At 41.5% G+C, this 20,029-nt stretch overlaps 2 protein-coding genes across 3 annotated transcripts in view; one reads left to right on the top strand and one right to left on the bottom strand.

The window, feature by feature from the left end:
- The first annotated feature begins 451 nt into the window (after positions 1-451).
- Positions 452-9,017, top strand: ankrd63 (ankyrin repeat domain 63). Its single transcript, XM_010780722.1, has 2 exons — positions 452-507; positions 7,008-9,017. Exon 2 carries the CDS (start codon positions 7,036-7,038, stop codon positions 8,620-8,622), a length of 1,587 nt encoding a protein of 528 aa, XP_010779024.1. The 5' UTR covers positions 452-507; positions 7,008-7,035; the 3' UTR covers positions 8,623-9,017.
- An 80-nt stretch (positions 9,018-9,097) lies between these two features.
- Positions 9,098-20,029, bottom strand: part of pak6 (p21 (RAC1) activated kinase 6) — a 21,021-nt gene continuing 10,089 nt past the window's right edge. For both annotated transcript variants that reach the window (XM_010780724.1, XM_010780723.1), the window contains exons 2-9: positions 16,881-17,128; positions 14,848-15,510; positions 13,767-14,300; positions 12,905-13,038; positions 11,775-11,901; positions 11,564-11,689; positions 11,294-11,428; positions 9,098-10,594 (exon numbers count right to left, since the gene is read on the bottom strand). In XM_010780724.1, coding sequence (XP_010779026.1) covers positions 10,427-10,594; positions 11,294-11,428; positions 11,564-11,689; positions 11,775-11,901; positions 12,905-13,038; positions 13,767-14,300; positions 14,848-15,510; positions 16,881-17,084 — 2,091 coding nt within the window. In that variant the 5' untranslated portion in view covers positions 17,085-17,128 and the 3' untranslated portion in view covers positions 9,098-10,426. The remainder of the gene's footprint in view (positions 10,595-11,293; positions 11,429-11,563; positions 11,690-11,774; positions 11,902-12,904; positions 13,039-13,766; positions 14,301-14,847; positions 15,511-16,880; positions 17,129-20,029) is intronic.

Raw genomic sequence — 20,029 nt, forward strand, 5'->3', positions numbered from 1 at the left:
AGAAACATTATTATTACAAAAGAGTTACTTTAAGATTGTAACCTTTAAATCGTTTTGTTTTTTTAAATGCACATATTTTACTACATTAGGTGTGTGAGCTGTTTGTGTTGTGTATCAGAGATATCCATGTTTTAAAAATTGGGATTAGTTCTCTCCCGACACTGCAGCAGGTGTGTTGTCTTCTTTTATTAGGCTAACTCACAAAAGGTTGATATTTAGTAACTTTAGCTGTCGTCCTAAACTGTTTAAGGAGTGTGTTGCCGATGCTTTTGTGTCTTTGATACTAACTTTAAAGCGTACATATATTAGCACACTCACCAAAGTTATGCTAGCGGGCTAGCAGTTTGATGGACCTTTTTTCCCTCTTCGACAGTTCCCTACCGTGGTTGGACTATTTCTACGCGCCCTCGGACTAAGAGAGGGTTTTGTTCTACCTTTCTCACCACTGAGACTGAAAGTGTACTTTCCTCGGACATAAAGAGACTGTTGAACTGTTTGTCTTCTTGGGTGAGTAAACCTGTGTTATTGCACTACACGTGATGAGAGTCAAGAGGCCATAGGTAACGCTTCAGTTACCACTTTCACTTCTTACAGTATGAACCCAATCTGCACTCAGGCCGATAATATGAGGCTGTTTAATATGTGTCTATTGCCGGTTTTGTTTTAAATTGTTATTTGTTCATTTGAAAATATAGTGTCTGATCAGGTTTTTTCCACAAATAGAGGTTCTAGTTAATCATAAAATTATGTTGCTACATCCTAGATTTACAGGAGAGTTTAGGAAATATTTCCCCTTCAAAAGCTGTGAAAAACGTTTTTTTTGTTGGTCAAACTCAATCCATAATTTAGCATAGCGAAGGTCAAACATGAGTAAGTAAAGTACCAATAAGCAAAACACCTTTTTGAGTGCACAGACTTTAAAGGTCACATGTCATGGCCATTTCCACTGATCATAATTCCATTGTTGAGGTATACTAAAATAGAAAAATACTGTGCAATTTTCCAAACTCACATTGGTTTCGCATACAGCATCTCTGTAAAGTATGTGTATTCAGCAGTATTCCCTTTCTCCACTAAACGGCTCGCTGCAGCACCTTCATAACACACAAGGGGACGGGTAATAACCGGAAAAGCATGACATGTGACCTACAAGTCGGAGAGTCAGTTAACTGTGTTTCGTTTCTTGAGCCTATATATGTGGTGGCCTTTTAAATCTGTTTGAAGTTGTGCATCGAACACATCATGTCTGTTCAACCATGTCAAAATCATCTGTTCATTTTGCCACTTTTTGTATTTGCCTTCTCCTTCATAGAGCAGCATCTGACAGGAATAGTGGGTGAGGGAAATTGCAGTAACACCCACCATGTCATGACAACATGCATTTTATGTTATGCACTTAAGGCAGGTGAGTCACAAAGTGGCTCTTTTCAAGGTAATAACAGTCCTACTGGTGGCTCATTTGATGTGAAACGTATGCTTTTACTCAAAGCTACATTTACTGTATACTGCGTGCTGCTAAAGAAGGACACATCAGACAGTGTGAGCAGTTTGAAGGTGAACACTGATAAACATGAGCAGCAGAGCATGTGGGGACCAGAAAGAACAGTCGTGGGCTCAGAGGCCATTCTTTTATTTGTAAATAAATGAAGTTGCTTCAGAGAGCATGGAAGGTCAACATTCACAGAGCTGGTGGGTCTTCAGGTGAAGTTTGACTCATATGGTCTTTCTCTGTTGTTAATGCTGCCATGTGTCACTGTCAGATTCAACTAATTAAAATGTGTATTGAATAAAAGATTGACCACAAAACAAAAAGGATTGGCTTGATTTTAACTCCAAGGCAATAAAGTGATGGATTAAGAGAACTACATAACATATTCGGCAGTGGAGACACTGGGTAAAATGATACTTGGCATTTTTTATTTTCTTAAAGCCTCCAGGTGCTTTATTTCCTGTTTCAATTTCTGAACCAGCCAAACCTGCCATTTGCTGCTCCTCTTTGGATGTAACTGTGTGGCAGACCTGTACTCCAGGGGCAGCTAAGTCTTTCCCATCTCTGCACAACGTGGCCATCAAACAAATACATTTGTTATCCGTTTGTACAATTTATTGAGCTGTCAGAGGTGAGCGGGCCCACAAGGCCACAAATAGGGCCTGTCAGGAGGGAGATGGAGAGGGAGCACTCTGGCGCTTCATCTCTTGTGCATCATGGCAGGGAAGGAATTTCCATCAGTCCTGACAGATTAAGGAGGGGGTACAGATGGCTCATGGGGAAACGGCAAATAAGTGTGGCAAAACGTATTATTGATATGGATTCAATTGCTCTTGGAAAGTTTGATTACTGCGACATCTGAGATAGTCTATGTTGTGTTTTTTAGATCAACACCAAGAAGGGAAGCATTGCTGACCAATATGCTCTATCTTTGAATTTGTTACTGCATATGTAGGTTCAAGGTTCTTTATTTGTCATACGAACATAGCTACAAAGTAGTTATGTCGATGACAATCTTAGGTCACAGGCTTCTCCAACAGTGCAACACAATAAACAGAAAAACAGAAAAATATAGTGCAAGTAAATATTAAAAAGTAAATACAAAAGAAAAATAGTTTTAAAAAAGGGAAGTAGTGAAATAAGAGTCTAGCTATTGGAATGATATATTAGATAAATAGATAAATAATTACTAAGTAGCAGATGAATGTTATGGATGTTGTTAAAGCAGTTCAGGCGTTTAACAGTCTTATTGCCTGTGTAGTTAATAAAACTGTTTTTTAATATAAATAGAAACCCCAATATAATACACTTTAAAAAAAAAAAAAAATTGAACCAAGCAGGGTTTGTGGCAGTCAGAACATGCGGTAGCTAATGTGCTAAGCAAAAAAGCCAATGTAAGCTTGCTAAGAGGTGCCCAATGAAAGTGATTTTTTACTTTCAGAGTTTGACTAGTCTGACCCCTGCCTACAGATGTTGTGTTAAGCTAAGCTAGCAACTCCAAGGTTTAGCGGACGTTAAAATATTTATGTTAAGACCAGAGTGGACTGACCCGCCATCCCAAGAGACGTATGCTGCTAGTGACGATTAAAGTTGGAACATCTGTAATGCATTGTGGTGATATAATTTGATTGCTTTTAAAGTCATTCAAGTCTTGATTTGCACATGCATTTTGCCTCTGCAGTGCTTTTCTTCTTGAGCTGCCCCCCACCATAGCCATGGTAAAAAAAAACACAGGGCAGTAAGGCTGTAGGTGCTAATTTTCTGTTGTCTCTGGCTGAGAACTGGTATTAGAGCCTCTTAAATCGAGAGACTGAGGGAACAGCCTACTGTTACCATCTGGTTGTGGCAGACTGGCATGCCTGAGTCAGGGCGATAATTGATGAGAGCAGAGAGAGCAAAGACAATGAGGGGTCCGCCTCATGGCCAATAACATATCAGTGGCCCCTGTGAGTGGCAGCTCATGGTGGGCTGTCAGGGTCCTCAGCTTCAATCCTGTAACTATGTATTTTCCTCACTCCAACTCTGCCTTGCTATCAGCCCTAAGTTTCAAATAAAACAATTAACAAAGTCTGCCTTTGAGATACGTTTTGGTAAAATGGAAACAAAGTGTATTCTTAATTTTGGAAAGATAATTCAAGAGATTATGCTGTTGCTCTTTGTTATCTGTAGACAACAATCCACTGTAGAGATGATACAAGCACACCGTGATCACAGTGACAGCCGGCCAGCTGCTGCCTCTTTCCTGGGATCGAATGCGTGTGAAATCTCCATTCAACCTTAGATTGCTGTGTCCTTGTATCAAATCAAAGGGCATTAGAGGAGCTGGGTGGACACACAGACACATGATTGTTCTTGCTCAATACGAATGCATCAATTTTGTGCTTTATTCCCCGCTGGAGCTCTTGTCCCTTGCTGCTCAAATGACAGAACTATCTGTGTTAAGATGTTGCATAACTGTGAGGAAACAAAGTCATATCGTGTTTTGTTGCGATTTCATGTTTGGACATAAAGTACAAAAAAAGTCACCTGTCTGTTATAATGGGTACATGTTCTCGGAAGGTGACATTTTATAATTTTAGAGAATATAACCTAAGTTGACAGTATTTTTCTTGTAACAAATGTGTGCAAGACATGGAAAATAAAGGTCACAGTCCTTCTCAGGTGTTCTTAATTGGCTGGCAGAATATAAAGAAGTCCATGGAGGATGAGGGCATGTGAGGGCATGTTGAGAAACATTTTTGCAATGGACTTGTTGAATCTGCTCGCCGTTGAACTTAATTTCCTACCATCTCCTCATACGCATATTCAGGCCCAGGTGTGGGTAGCTAAGTGGAGTTACCAGGGGGGTTCAGCTCAGTGTTTTGTTTTTAGTCTCTTTAGTTTTCCTCTACAGAACCTGTTGATTTAGTGGCACTGAAGGTGCATTCTCCCAAGCGACTAATTAAGACATTTATTGCTGTGGATAACATCTTAACTTGACACTAGCTTTAATTTCTAATCAAGCATTCAAAGTGGCTTCTGCTTGGGCCAGGCCCGCAATGAATGGGAGATCAGGTATTTACCATGACATCTCTGCCTTATTGCATACATCTGCCCAATTAGCAAGTCTCATGGTACCAACTCATTCACATTCTGAATATTTCATCCACATTTAATTCATTTCCGCTTGGCCCATTTTCTACCTTCAGTGAATAGATGGCACAGTGTTTAATTTCAAATATATAATTTGACAGTTTTCTGTATACCGATTCAAAACACTGTAAGGCAATACGGTCATATCAAATATCATGCAATGAGATATGCATTTGCTCTTTCCTGTAACCTTTGGTGCGCATCAGCGGACCAAAAATATATACAGTATTTAAAGTGATTGTGAAAATGGAAAATAAGTGAACATGAAGCTCAGAAGTTTTGACATCTACACCTCAACATTAACTGTTTAATTTGATTCATACACGTACACCAAAACTCAAGTGTAGCTTTCAGCCTGCCTGAAAGGATTCATGCAGTCCAGGCAGCTCAAATCTGTTGTGGAGGAACTGTCCTCAGAAAAAGCAGCTAAGTCTCAGAGCGTTCAAACTAAAGCACTCGAGTTTTATCAAGCTCTGTGCAACACACAATGTATGTTGCATAAGTTACATCCTAGAGGTGTCTTCTGCAGGATGCAATTTTGTATCCACAAAGCATGCAAACAAGGCCAGGAGTTGATGATTGCTAACAGTGAGACAGTGACAGTGTATATTATAACACTGTAAACTTGTTTTATCTAGCAGTTTAAAGCACCATGTTAGTGAGTTCAGTTTTCATCTTTTAGTCCAGAAACAGTGCAGTGCTTACAATAATCAACTTGGATGAATAACGCAGACCAGCCAATGCCCTTACATTTGGAACAGGAGTTAATGTGCCTTTAGCATGCTAACTCACTTAAGGAAAATGGAAAAGATGTTAAAGATTAAGCCAAGATGTGAGCAATGTCATTGCCTTATGTTAACATTGAGCTCAAAGCAACAATGTCTGTCGACTCAAGTTTGCTATTTTATTAACTGGAAAGAGTCTCAACTCTCCACTTTTCTATGTAAAATACGCTTTGAAAGTATCGATACGAAGACCATAATATCTGGGCATTGTAAAGCTAAATATTGAGTGGCCTTATAAGTATTTAAACCTGTTGAGATGTTGCCATGATATGACTTTCTTTTAAAATGATGTGGTGATGATGTTTGTTCATCATGAAAATATTTCTGTAACAGAATCCTCCATTCACTGAAAGACTGTTGATGAATTTCAGCCATGTTTAGATGAGTGAATGAATCTCAGTGTTGTATAAATAACCCGCTGAGGGTTTAATGAAGCCGGATGGGGAACAGTGAAGAAGGTGGAAACTCAGCAATATTTCTCTCACCTCTAGTGTTTTGCATAGCTATGGCCCTGCTGAGATGTATATTAGCAATTAAAATGAAATGTTGATCTTGTGGGTGAGAACAGCTGCTTACAAGGGGTCCATGTCACTTTTCGTATGCAAGCCTTGACAAAAGATGCAGGAGACAAGTGTTTAAATGTGGTGCTTTTGAAGGTAATAGCACAACATTCAGTAAGTTTGAAGACTGTTAGCGAAAAAAGTATTATTTTACATATGCAGAAAAGAGCAGCTTGTGTGCTTAAATGACAAATGGTAAACATACTATACCACAACAAACAAAAGGAAGTTTGTCATTTTACTTCATCAAAAGCAAAACATACTCATGCTGATGTCCTCCATAACATCCATAAGCCAATAAAAAAGTATTTTCTTGTGGAGTTCTCTGGATTTGCTATTTTCCATGACAAAGAAAAAGACCTCCAGGCAGAGTCATTCATATAAAACCTTGAGACAGGCATAATAGAGTAGAATAATTTGAACTTGCTCTATGTTATGATTTGCGGATGAAGCCAACTACAACCAGAACCACAGGGTGGATTGATAGATGCAGCATTTAAAAGGCATCCTGGAGAAAAAATCTAAATGTTAATTTTCCCTTCCCTCCCTTTTGAAGGTTTCCTCAAACCATTGGTAAGATTACTGATAACAGTGTTGCCTTGAATTTAAATGGGACATAACACAATGCCGTATAAAAAAAACGTTATTCTATCAGCACCAGTTATTTGTTGATTAGGTTAATTTATACTAAAGAGAAGTGAAAATAGTGCATTTAAGTTCATTTAACCTCAAATGTAAAACACTGGAATCTTTTTTCTCCATGAGTAATTATTCTGTTCAAATAGCATATATTTCTCTCCACGCAGCGAGGGCTTAGGCTGAATGGATGCTCCCACTGCATAATGGTCCTCAGACATTTGTTTCCTAGGCAACGTGGGGAGAGCATGTGGGGAGGGAGGTATAAAAACACCGGCAGCTCCTCTCTGAGTCTTACTCTGAAGTAAAAGCACTCACTGTCAGTGTCAACACAGAGAGCCTCCAAGAACTTGCTACACATTTCCTCTCCTGATTTTTCACCTTTTTGTCTCGGCTCACTTGAAGGCTCGGTTCCACAAGTAGCTGTTCAAGAATGATGCGCCCGAAAGATTTACGCCAGGGCTCTGGCACCAAGACCTTTTTAGATGCTATGCACGGCGGTAAAGTTCACCTCGCACGCTTCATCCTGGACGCCATGGACGGACGCATCATCAATTCTAAGACAGAAAACAGCCGCACCCCGCTCATGTATGCTGTCTGCTTGCAAGACCCCGGGACCAGGGCCAAGTTCACCCAGCTGCTGCTGGATAAAGGGGCCGATGCCAACTGCCAGGATGAGGACGGTCGCACTGCCCTGAGCCATGCCTGTGAGGTGGGTCATCTGGACGTTGTCAAGGTTCTTGTGCAGTTCAATGCTGACCCAGAAGTCTTTGATGCCTGGGGTAACAGCGCCTTAATGTATGCTGCCTTTTCTGGGCACAGCCAGGTCCTGGAGTTTCTTGTCCGGGCTTTCAAAAGACTTGGACTGAGACTGGACAGACCCAATAACGCCGGTCATTCCGCCATTGAGGTGGCCAGATTTTTTGGACACAAACGGTGTTTGCAGATTCTGAACTTTCCTTGCAGGAGAGGCGTCAGCACAGATGATCCACATGCTGATTCAGCGACCATCAGTGAAGGAGAGTGCCAGCTGCCCAAAAGGCTTCCTCGGCATGTTCTGGAGAGGTTCTCCAAGCAGCTGAATAACAACGAAGACAAACTACCCGAAGTATTTCAGAGACAGCTGAAGATTGGAGACAGCAACGGGCTGTGGAACCGCTTCAGATGTCCAAGGAGCCAGTCTCAAGACGACAACTATCGCCAAAGCTGGGCTCTGCCTCCACAGATAGAGAAAAGCAAGACTGAGGGGGATCATAAAGTACTCTTCACTACTAAACAACTGCAGAACTGCCAGCTTAGAGAGCTAAGAGCTAAAACACTGAACTCTCTGCCTGAGCCAAGCCAGAAAGACACCGGACTCCAAGAGCCAACCCCAGTAAGTTTTCCTCTCTGGGGAAAAGCAAAGTCATTTAACCTGGACCTTCTGAGCAGCAGAAAGCAGTCTTATCAGGGTGATGTGCACGACATCAGCCTGTCAGCCAGCAAATTAAAGAGAGCCTCACTACAGGATGAGAGATGCCTGATAGATAAGATTGAATGTCAAGGGAACACCCGGGGCCTGTTGACAAATGATGCTGACAAAACTGTCTCCGTGCCAAAACCTCTTACAAACGGCAAGAGTCAGCTGGGGAGGGCACTCGAGGAGAATGTCAAATCACTGAGAGAAGAAGCGAATGACTTGGCTCCATCAGGCAGAAGAGAGCAGCAGAAGAGGGGGAGCTTGGGCCAGACCGACCGGCACAACAAGCTGCTGTTTGCCAGAGGGGAGATCCCAATCCGCACCCCGGGGTTCATGGGCCTGGGGACCAGACTGCTGCGTCGATTCACCGCACCAGAGTTCATGAGGATGGTGATAGACTGTTCATCTGGATCCTCAAACGGCCGAGGGAAGATTTCCCGCTCGGAAACCTTCCCCTTCTCGCACACACACCAGCAGGTCAACAGCCAGCCGAGCGTCGACAGCATCAGCGGAGTGAAGTGTGAGTTTGAAAGCTGCTCATCTCAGTCCGCCCTCGATTAGAATTAGCACAGAGTCACGCAACAAAAATAGCAGGTGGGGACAATTTTACAGCAATGCAATTTGATTGCTTCGTCGTATATTCTATTTATCGAGAGAAATACTAACCTTTTGCTTGTGAGTGCAGTTCATGTGTTTTTTCAATGTGAATTTAATAAAAATATTTCAAAGTTATCTGTTCAGTTGCATACAGCTGCTTACATTTTTGCTAATATATATTTTAAATAATTTATAAATTAATATTATCAGTCAATGGAAATTATTTTTGTTTCACACACATAAATAACATTTATATTGTATGGGATTAAATGGATTTGATATTGCTTCTGTGTTTATAAGAAATATTGTATGTATTAAGCTTGAAGAAATTCACTGTGCAATGTCTGAATCATGCTGAATACCTAATAAATACTTTAAAATACCAGTATTCATGTGTATGTTTGTGTGAGTGAATAAGAGAAATGCTGGATTAAATTAATTCCAATTTCATATGCATCATTTATTGATTTATACAAAATAAAAATGTGTAATTCTCTTTTCACGAATGACCCACACAGAAATAGAAATACATGAAACGCGTCAACATGTATCCGTGTCAGAATACAAAGACGATGTGCAAAGTGTTTCTCAGCAGCAGGTGGACATCCTGCAGCATCACATGCCAGGCCTGTGTGCTTTATCTAGGCAAACAAATGCAAATTACAGTCATACACATCTTCTGGAGGAGCAACACACACGTCTTGTGGTTTTTAAAAAGTCTGTCACAATACAAATAGGGCTGTATCAGAAGCAAACACTGAGATGTCACCTCACACACATCCATGTGCCCATGTGCTCACACACACATGCACACATACACACATACATACAACTATACACTCACATTTCAGTAAAAGTAAAATTTAGAATTCATCTCATATAATTTACTGCAGTAGATCAGCAGGTACAAGGACCTAATATTCAGCATTTTATTTACATTATTAATTTATCTGCTTTTGTTTCAAGTTCTTTAAATAATGAAACCTTATTTGCGACTTCACATCATACAAACAACCCACAACACCATTTGGAAATAAAGAATAAATATGAAAAAGAGGAATATATAACTAGTGATTTTTCCAATAGTAGCAGCTGGGCTTTCATCTACCCATGTATAATGCTAATAAAGGAGAATTGTCTTTCGAATCCCAGTTTGGTACATATTCAAGCATTCGCATTGGGCCAGGTGTGCCTCCATTTGGCCATGCAAAGAGTGTACGGACCAGGTTGTTGTCTAGTTTCCATAACAAAGACTGTGAATGTGCAGAGGTAACTTTATACTTCCTAATGATGTCACAATGAGCTACTGTGGTTTGAGCAACAGCTTTATAAGCTTTAAACTGCTGGCTATATTGCCCACTACGAACACTATAAAGGATCTTTAGAGTAGCTCATGTTCATTACATATAGTTATGTGAAATGTTGACTTTTGCTGATATGCACCATGTTGTGAAGTGTTGAATCCCACTGAATGTTACAGGAAGCCAATCAATATTCGGATCAAACCCGATCCCAGAGGTGAGGAATTGCATGCTGCCTTCTACTCGCTCCTAAAGTGCTTCTCTCATGCCTGAGACCATGCGGTGTCCGTCAGCCAAACTTGCCGTCCTGCCACCATCACTATTGCAGCAACATGCTGTCTGGGTCTGCTTCTCTGGAGCTGATCTCCTGTTGGCTAGAGCGCTAGAGGAGATGGACCTCGATGCTGTTCCGCGCCTGGACAGATCAGACTGAAGTTGAGTGTTCGGGGAGTGGGATCCCCACTTTGTCAGCAACGGGACATGCGCTTGCGATACTGATCTACCAGCGGGACCAGGCACTGGGGTGACCCGCTCTGCAGTAGGAAAGGGTGCTCCAGCAGGTCAGTGGCACTGGCCCGTTCTAGGGGGTCCCGAGTCAGCATACGGTCCAGGAAGTCTTTTAAAACTGGAGAGATCTAGAGCACAGAGCAATGGATATATTTATTTTAACATCAATATATTGTCGCTGTAGTTGCTACATTTCGTCAATTTTATATATTGACAGCGGAGCTTCGATCTAAATGCTACTGTTGACCTTTAGAAAGGTTATATGTCCTCAACAATGTTTTTCCTGAGGTCAAATGTTCAACATATATATTTCCACGGGTCAATATATTGAAATCTAGCATAGTTTATATCCTACTAATGCAAAAGTCCCCAATTTTAACAGGGAATATATTTGTCTGTCAATTTACATTTTTAAACATATTTTTAATAGTGAAAATGCATCCATCTCCCTTTTTCTTTTTCCCCATTTGAACTATTTACTTTTGTATCACTTACTGTACATCTTTAGTTTATATCAAGAGACGCACATGCCCTGGGAACATAGGAATATTCCCATCAATATTGTGACATGCTACCAATGAAAATACGTGGGTTGTATCAGATATTGTTATATCATGATAATGTTATGCAGCTTTGATGTTACAAAGTAAACAAAGCATAGCTTGGCGTATTAGCATGCTAACCTGGCGATAGAGATATACTCTCTTTGAGGAATTATTACAAATCATCCAGAGGGTGGCATGAATGTCTACCAAACATTCAATTAATCCATTCAGTAGTTGGTAAAGAGACTATGTTGTGACCTTAATGTCTGTCTGTTCCCGTACCTGGTTGAAATTTCGGACAGTAGGAGCCAGCTCATCCCTTAGTCTCTTCATAGCTGCTACAGGGGTCTCACTGAAATACGGTGGCTCTCCATCCACCATCTCCACCACCATGATACCCATTGACCAAATATCCACCTGGTGAAAAATCACACGTTTTAAATAACGTAACAGTGCTTACAGAACAGATTGCCACTGTTGGCATTTATGTTACATGAGCGAGATCACCACTGTTTTTCAGCCTGGATGCCTTTTGAATGTGTGCCTTCTCACCTCCGTGCCATATGGTGATTTGGAGATGACTTCGGGAGCCATCCAATAGGGTGTCCCCACCAAAGATTTCCTTTTAGGGATGTCCTTGCTGATTTGAGCACAGAAGCCAAAGTCTGAAAGCTTGACCTGTGGGGAAGAGAGAAATGCTTTACTATCAAGAAACTCAAGAACAGAAAGTGAGGAAAAAAGAACGTGTAACAACATGTCATACCCGTCCATCTAAAGTGAGCAGTATAGAGTCGCTCTTGATGTCTCTGTGGATGACTCCTTGCGAATGGAGATAGGCCAGGGCTTGCAGAACAGCTTCACACACCGTGGCAATCTGCTCTTCACTCAGCCTGCGCAATGATACGCATACAAGTTTACACACACATACAGAAACAGATATTACATTAACATTTCACATGTTTCCATTATGAGTTACGACAAATCAACAGCCGAGAAAGTTGAAATCAATGAGTCACAGCACATTAAAAGCAGCAATAAAGAGTGGAAGGTTCAAAACAACGACTCCCACACAGCAGAAGACCAACAAAACATTGTCATTACTGTGTTAATGTGACTTTGATATTTGAGGGGGAAAAAGCAACAAACAGGAGACAAAGGCAATTTCAAACGGCAAGCAAGGTCATTTGCTGACAGAAAGTGGGTTACAAATCAGAGTGCTGTATCCTCCTAAACATGATTATCGTCATATTTAAAAGAAAATGTAAAATAAGCCTCAACAAATATTTCACACCAGACTGAAGCCAAGGAAAACAGAAAAAGAAAAGGACCCTAATTATTCATTGTTCGGTCAATATAGTGATGATCTCAGTGTTTGTCAAACAGTGTCAGACTAAACAGTTGGCTCAATGTATATGTCATCTGGCTTGAGAGAAATCTTTTCAGCCCTTTGAGTCAAGCGATGTGACCCTGTGTCATCCCATGGCGATCGAGCCAGCCATCTGTTAATAATATAAAATACATTGACAGCTCAAAACAAATATGCCCTGTTAAAAGTCTACTCCCTTCTGCAGGTCGATGTGTTTTTCATTAATGTTGATGTATGCGCCACTGGACAAAGTATCAGGAAATCAAATCCTCATTGAAAACTGACTTTCCACCTGGCATCTAAACATGCACAGATTTGATTATGTAATCAAAAGATTTCTTGGAGTGAGAGGAAAGGCTGAATGACAGTCTTTGTGAGTCTTTGTTCTGTTAGTAACCATCACTGTTCCCTAAACAGCCGATACCATACTACCCCCTTGTGGTAGATGTAGTTATTAAAGATGATATCATAACTCAAACAGAAATGCACCAATGAATCTTAAAATATTCTCCCGGGGGGGCACATACCTGGTTTCAGATACAATGTTGGTCAGTGCTCCACCCTGTAGATACTCCATGATAACCCACAGCTCCTCCTCCACCAGGGCTGACTTAAACATCTCCACCACATTCCTGTGCTGATAGTCTCTCATGATGACAACCTGCAAACACAAGGTTTACATAAGAATCAAAAACCTTTAGGGACACCACAATGATGGGGCCACATTTTGTTTGTTCAATGTGAACTGGGTACTCAATAGTGTCTTTCATTAAAGGTCCAGCATAAGCCAAGATATCCCTGATGACATTATCAGGGGTTATTATTTTTAATTAGAATGCTCCCTTCAGAGCCAAAGAACACAATATACAACAGTTTTTAGAGTCAGAGTATTATTCCCAACAAGGAACATTCACAACTGAATTTCCTGTGTGCAATCATCGGAGTATCTCTTTAAGTAACCCTTAAAATGAACATTTTGGTTAAATTCAGCATGCCCTATGCCCATTTCAGAGGCTTTTAGTAATCTATGCCAACTTGGCACTTAGCACCTCTGTGGAAAAATAATGGATGCTCCAAGCTAAGATAAGCATTTGAAATGTTGAATGTAGAAATCATGCTTAGTTGAAATGCTGTACAAGGCTCTTGCAGCTTCGCCCTGTAAAGGCTGTCTTGTGCAAGTCCTTTCTTGCCCATTCCTCTTCAAAAGTGGAGGGGAATGCAAAGTGAGTACAACCCATGTAGCCACATTCCTGTGAAATTAACTTGAGGTTTAAAAAGAGGAACTGTTCTTTATATGCTGGACCTCAAATCTGTTTCCGTAATCTTAAAGCATTATGTGTTGGCAATTTGTGTCGCGTTTTTGTGGGAATCACAAAGTGAACATTGTACCTCATTGAAGAGCAACTCTCTCCTTTGCTGCCGCCGCAAGTCCATCATCTTCACGGCCACCTGCCTGCCGCTGTGCTTCTCTGTAGCGATACACACTACCCCCGTCGAGCCCTCCCCAATCTTCACAAAGTTCTCCAGATAAGATCGTGGATCGCCCTTGTCCACCACCATCTGCAGAGCCGCCTTAAACTGTTCATGGGTCACCTTTGGTGGGTCTGGCGGTGGTCTTGGTGAAGGATGTAGTGGGGGCCTGAAAGCAGGGGAGCAAGTGCCTGGAGGACTGGTGGCTAGAGAGCCTGTTGGGGAGGGTCGAGGCTGGGAAGGGCTGTCTTGCATGGGGTAGGGAAGATTGGGGCATCCGGAGTGTCTGAGGAAGGGGTCTGGCCCATTTGGCCTCAGCCCCATGTTAGGGGACAGGCCAAGTGTGTAGCTAGCCGACGAGCGCACCGTTCGCTGGGGTCTGATGCCGCCCACAAGAGGACTGCTGTTGCCAGTGGGCAAGAAGCCGGAGTGGTACCTCACCGAAGAGTCTGCCTGTATAATAAAAGAGAAAAAGTGGAGAACATTAAGCGAGGGAGCTGAAAAAGATTTGGCCGGTTGCCTGTTGTTCAAGACCTGCTTTAAAAGTGAAGGTAAATCAAGTCCTTCCAACTTACTCTGCATTCACTTCACCTGATTTGACCCATGTAAAGATGTTGCTATACGGACCCAAGTGTCCCGCGCCAAACACACCATCTCTTAACTTTTACAACCCCACTGGCACTTTAAACCCACATTTCATATTTTAACTCTAGAAACCATTTACATAGTCAATCCCAGAGCTGTAGTCACCTTTTAGTGTGGAGCCAATCAATACGCTGCCTCGCTAAAGTTTCCACAACCTAAGCATGAAATGATTTTCTGACCAAAAACTTGCATTTGATGAATTCATAGCTCATGCAAAAACATGTTGAGCATTAATATGATGCACATAACGTTAGCTTAAATAAGCATATATTGTGTATTCTATGAATAATGTATTACCAGTGCACTTAACGGAAACAGAAATTGTGCAAAGGAACTTCTGCAACGACAGGCTTACTTTCAGGTCATAGGACGAGTACGGCCTCCCGGGGCTGTTCTGGGGGTGCATGTACATCGGTACGTTGGGCCGGGACTCTGCAGTGATAGCAGCCTGATCGCCTTGGGGCTGCTGTACAGTCATAGCTGGGCTGTAAAAACAAGCTATAGGTCTCTGATTTTGTTGCATTCCCCTGGGCAACTGGAAATCTCTTTTCCATATAACTCTCTCATGAGCGCTGCCCACCTCACCGCTCATATAAGCCCCGTGACTTAACACAGGGATGTTCTGGGACTGCAGCGGTTGCGAGGGTCCCTCCAGGGAGCTGACGCTGACTTCATATGTGGACCTGGCTTTTGGCAATATCCCATTGGGCTGCAGAGTGATGCTTTTCTTCATGCCCAAGTAGGGGGTATTGGTCTCACTGTGGATGTTCCGGGCCCTGTCCCTCCAATGACCCACGTCCTCGTCGTCCTCGTCGTCATCATCCTGGGTCAGGCCCTCATACTGGTAAGTGTCTCCTTCGTTCACCTCCCCAAGCCTTCCCAGTGACTGGGCCCTCTTCCTGGCTGAGGGGCTGCTCTTCCTCAAAGAGTTTGAACTGGTCACAGACAGTCGGTTCATTTCGTTGATCATGGCCGCGATGTAGTCTCCGTGACCGATCATGCTTCCCCGCACAATAGTCTGAAAGAAGAGAGGCGTTTATCTTAATCACATTGCATTTGCCATGATCACATTATAGAAAGGTTTTGGACTGTAAGGAATAATGAGGGTGACTTAATCATCGCTCAGAGGCGAGTTAAATTTAGACTTGAGAATCTGTAAAGGACATCATTGTCATTTTTCAAAGATGGCAACTTAAACGAATTTATCAGGAGACACAACAAAGTCAGAGTCTCTACAACTGCTCCTACGTTGCAACATTTTTGACATTACAGATAAATGATACCCCAGCCTTTCAGATGGAATGCAAAGAAAGCCGGCATGCAAATGCAAACCTGTCCTAACAGAAAATGATCGAACAAACTTAAGATCTTTTGCCAGAGTAGTGATACTGTTGCAAGTGTAAGAGAGGGTGCATGGTGGCTCATTAGTGTCTCTCGGGCTAGAGTCATGTTCAGTTCACAGCCAGTCAACAGCCTCTGCTGTTTCTCTGGTTCAGTGCCATTACATCTGCACAGGGGGTAGAGGTCAGATGACATCTCACCTAGGTAAAGCACCTCTCTGAGAAGAGAGAGTGGCAGGTGAAAATGGTGATATATCCTATTCATGAACATTATGTAATACTAGTCAGAGATTTTATCAGATTTCACACAGCATTGTTCTCTTTATCAGTGAAATCTGAGTCTGAAGTGCATTATGAGGTTATTGTAGGTAACACCGCAATCTTGATGACGCTATTAAAACCATACATCTGACCTAAAAGCTGACAATATGCAACTCCTATTGAACACTACCAATCACTTCATTAGGGATCTAGTAAGTTGGTGTTTTCTACATTTATATAATTTGGGGGGGGGGGTCACAAACAGAATCGACCGTATGCTACATGAAGCATAGAAATCCTGAGATTTGCAGGCTTTATCACTAACTGGCATTTCCACTGCTGTACCTGCACTTTTTTTTTATCCCTCCTGCTTGACATTTGTGGGAAGGCACCATGAACTGTTATTAATTGCCTCCATGGAGTAATACATCTTGTGGCCCCTCTGAGTATTCAACATTGTACAGTCAGTGTACACAGCATGGTCATTATCCCAGCCCCATGATAGATAAGAAAGCAAAAATATAGGAAAGGGAGCAGGCCTTCCTTCCAAGTTGTCATCAGAGGATAATGGCATGTTCTGAGACAGCAGGATCACTCTGCAGCACAGAAGGACACTTCTGCATAAATATAAGATATCTTTATGCATTAGTCTCTCTGAGATAATTTTATGTAGACAACTAACGACGAATGAATGATGTTCCTAGTCGAACTATGTACTAGTCATTAATAATCGGTTCAAGGTAAGGTTAGAGGATCAATAAAGAGTTGGTGTGGAGGTGTGGTGTACCTTCTTTGGCCTCAGCTCCACCTCTGTGATCCTCGAAGGGTCCACCATGGGTTTGGGCCTGCGCAGGTTCTCTATCAGGCTCTGCCATTGTGTCGGTAGGCCCACAAAGCAGCCACGCTTGTTGTCAAACGAGGTGTGGACACGGTGCTCAAAGTTCTTAGGCCCTGAAATCTCGGGCCTCTTCTTTTTCTTCTTGCGAAACATCCTCAGGTCCACAAGGACGACAGCTTGAACGTTTCAAAATGCCCCTGTTAGAGAAAGATTCAGCTTTCAGTAAAAATGTCAGACCAAACATGATCAAGGAATTGTAATTTTGACATTTGAATTCAAGCAAGCCCCGAGTTCAAAACAATCTTGCCCCTGACTTACCATTCCCCATTATTATCTACTTATCAACATATTGAAATGAAGTATCACAACTTGGAGAAAATATTCAAAAAGCTCATCTAAGCCGTTCCATTTTTGGGATGTGAATGTCACTGCCTTGCTGGCTGTAACAAGCCTGTGCCTCTGAGAATTGCTCCAAGGAGAGAGGAAGGATTTGACAGCACATGTGTAATGAACGATATCTGGTCAATCAAGGCTTATTCACTCACTCTGCCATTTTACTGATGAGCACGCGGCCGAGCTGGCCAGGGCCCACAGGCTTTCAGTGCATTAGCAGCACAAGTACAACACGCAGAGCAGACACAAGCTCATGCAAACACTCACAAATATGCTATAGCAGGCTATCCTTCATAAACCCTTTATTACTCTTTCATATCCCATCTTAATTAGTACCTCGTGTGCCTGTGATTGTGGAGAGCGTAACCACTTAATCCTTGGATGGATGGCCATGGGTTTGGCGAGGCATTAACTGGGGTTTTACAGTATGCTAAGCTTTATTTTCCATTCAAGTGTAGGAAAAAAATTAAATACATTACATCTAATTTCCTCAGCTGCACAGCTGTACCGGGAGATAATCACTCTAATGTAAGTCTCATGATTAGTATTAATACTGTTTCTACAGTATGGAGGACGTGCAGGCTAGCTCTGTGGCTCAATGCTGGTCTGTTGGTCAGTCGTAACTAAAACATCTTCACAACTAGTGGGTGGATTATCATGAATGTTTGAAACACTCATGGTCTCCAGAGGACGAACTTTGATAACTTTAATCCTTCTAAATCTTTCTTTTACCATCCTACGGTGACATTGACATTTTGTTGAAGATTTTGGTTTGTCACCATATACCAATCAAACCAATTACAATTTTTTACTGCAAATTATTGATGAGAATAAAATACAAACATTGCATTTAACTAAAGGAAAAAATGAGAAGCATGGGGTGCGTGTTGTCAAAGTCGGGGAATACCAAATGGGTTTACATAGCAAATCAATTAAATGTTTTCCTTTTTCCTTTCTAAGAGAAAACAGATAATTGGGCTATGTCATATTAAAGGGATACTTAGAACTTTTAAAGGAGATTTGTTTATGAAACGTATCCATAGTCAATGTATTACCAACAGTAGACGTTGGTTGGCATGCTCACAGTTTGGTCAAACAGACAGGAGTTACTGTAAGTAAGCTAAGGAATGTACTGATGTCGACGTGGTCAAATTCAATTTTAGACACATATAATGGTGAATAGTATATTAAAAAGATTTTTCACACTTCTACTTGGTTGCCTGACACCTGCCACCTATGATCTTCTCAAAGCCACGAGACACCATTGATTAAAAAAAGTAATTTGACCACGGAGAACACAAGAGTTGCTTTCAACCTCTGCCTTGATTTATTAGTTTGTTTATGGTTTTGTGAGACTTTGGTGTTTTGAAGGGTTGTTTGGAATCAACAGTTACAAACTACACCATACTTTAGCAATGGTACTTCAGTTTCATTGAGTTGTTAATTACCATCAGGTGCATCTGCTTATAGTCAGAGGTGTCCTACTGATGAGCATGTTGGTACCCGGCCTAACACACTAAACTACATTGGTGAACAATAAATATTCCTGCTTAACATGAACATAGAAGCATTTTCACTCTGAGTATGTAAGGATGCTGATGTGACCATTAGGCTCACCACACATTGTGACAATAGACTTTTGTTTGTCTTGTCTTGTTTATGTGAGCAGAAAGTAGTACTTATGCCCTGACTCAGAGCCTACAAGGTGCCCCTAGAACAGTGGTTCTCAAACTTTTTGTCAGGCCCCCCCTTTGTAAAAAAAACAAAAGTATGGCCCCCCCAACACAAATAGTCACGTAATGGGCCAAGTTAACATTTATTAAAATACATCAATATGAACGTGAGCATTCCTTTCAAAACAATAAAAAAAAACACTTTGCTAGAACAGTGATAATAAAACAATGCTCCATAAGTCTGTGTGCTCCAAAAAATAAATACAATTGTGCAATCCCTTTACTAGAACAATAAGTTATAATACTTTGCAATCTCTGCCAAAATATTAAGCGAAAGAAAATGTTTATTTTTGGCAAAAAAGTGTGTCTTATCACAGTGGCTACAATGAGCCTGTTTTGCACTGCACATTTCTTCAAAACGGGGTTGCAGGCTCAGTGGCGGCGCCAGATATTTTCTTTTGGGGGTTTATTTATTTATTTAACATTTAGGGTTTCCCATTAATGTACCGGTCGCTACAGTTGAATTTTGAACTGCAACACTCCCCACACACACAGTGTATCCGCGACTGTTACAATGAAGGCTCGATAATCAGCTCACGGCATATAGGTGTAAGCAGGGGTAAAGTGCTATTTTTATAAGTGGGCACTGCACTGGACCTAACATCCTCTGGGGTCCGGGGGCATGCTCCCCCGGGAGCATCTGTCAATCTGGTGCACTTTGAGAGCAACATTAAGAGATATGGATACATCTCTCAACACCCATTTGAAACAGAACTGTAAACAGATTTACTATTTCTTTATGGATATTTTACAAATCACTCTTTAAACGTGCGAGTAACTCCATTCCTGGAGAGGAGTCGGACAATCTGAATGTGACTTATTGATTAGAGTCACCCATTAGGAAAGAGTTTGCCAAACCAGTGGGCTAATTACATTGTGTTAATTAAGGCTCCGCGCAAATATACTAGTAATATCCATATTTTTTTATTCTCTTATTTACTTTTTGTCCATACTTTATGATACTGTCATTTT

Source organism: Notothenia coriiceps, unplaced genomic scaffold (genome assembly GCF_000735185.1).
Source record: "Notothenia coriiceps isolate Sejong01 unplaced genomic scaffold, NC01 NC01_scaffold00022139, whole genome shotgun sequence".
NCBI classification, from domain to species: Eukaryota; Metazoa; Chordata; class Actinopteri; order Perciformes; family Nototheniidae; genus Notothenia; species Notothenia coriiceps.

Coding starts and splice junctions, on each gene's coding strand:
- ankrd63 (XM_010780722.1), top strand. CDS start 7,036: ATGATGCGCCCGAAAGATTTACGCCAGGGCTCTGGCACCAAGACCTTT.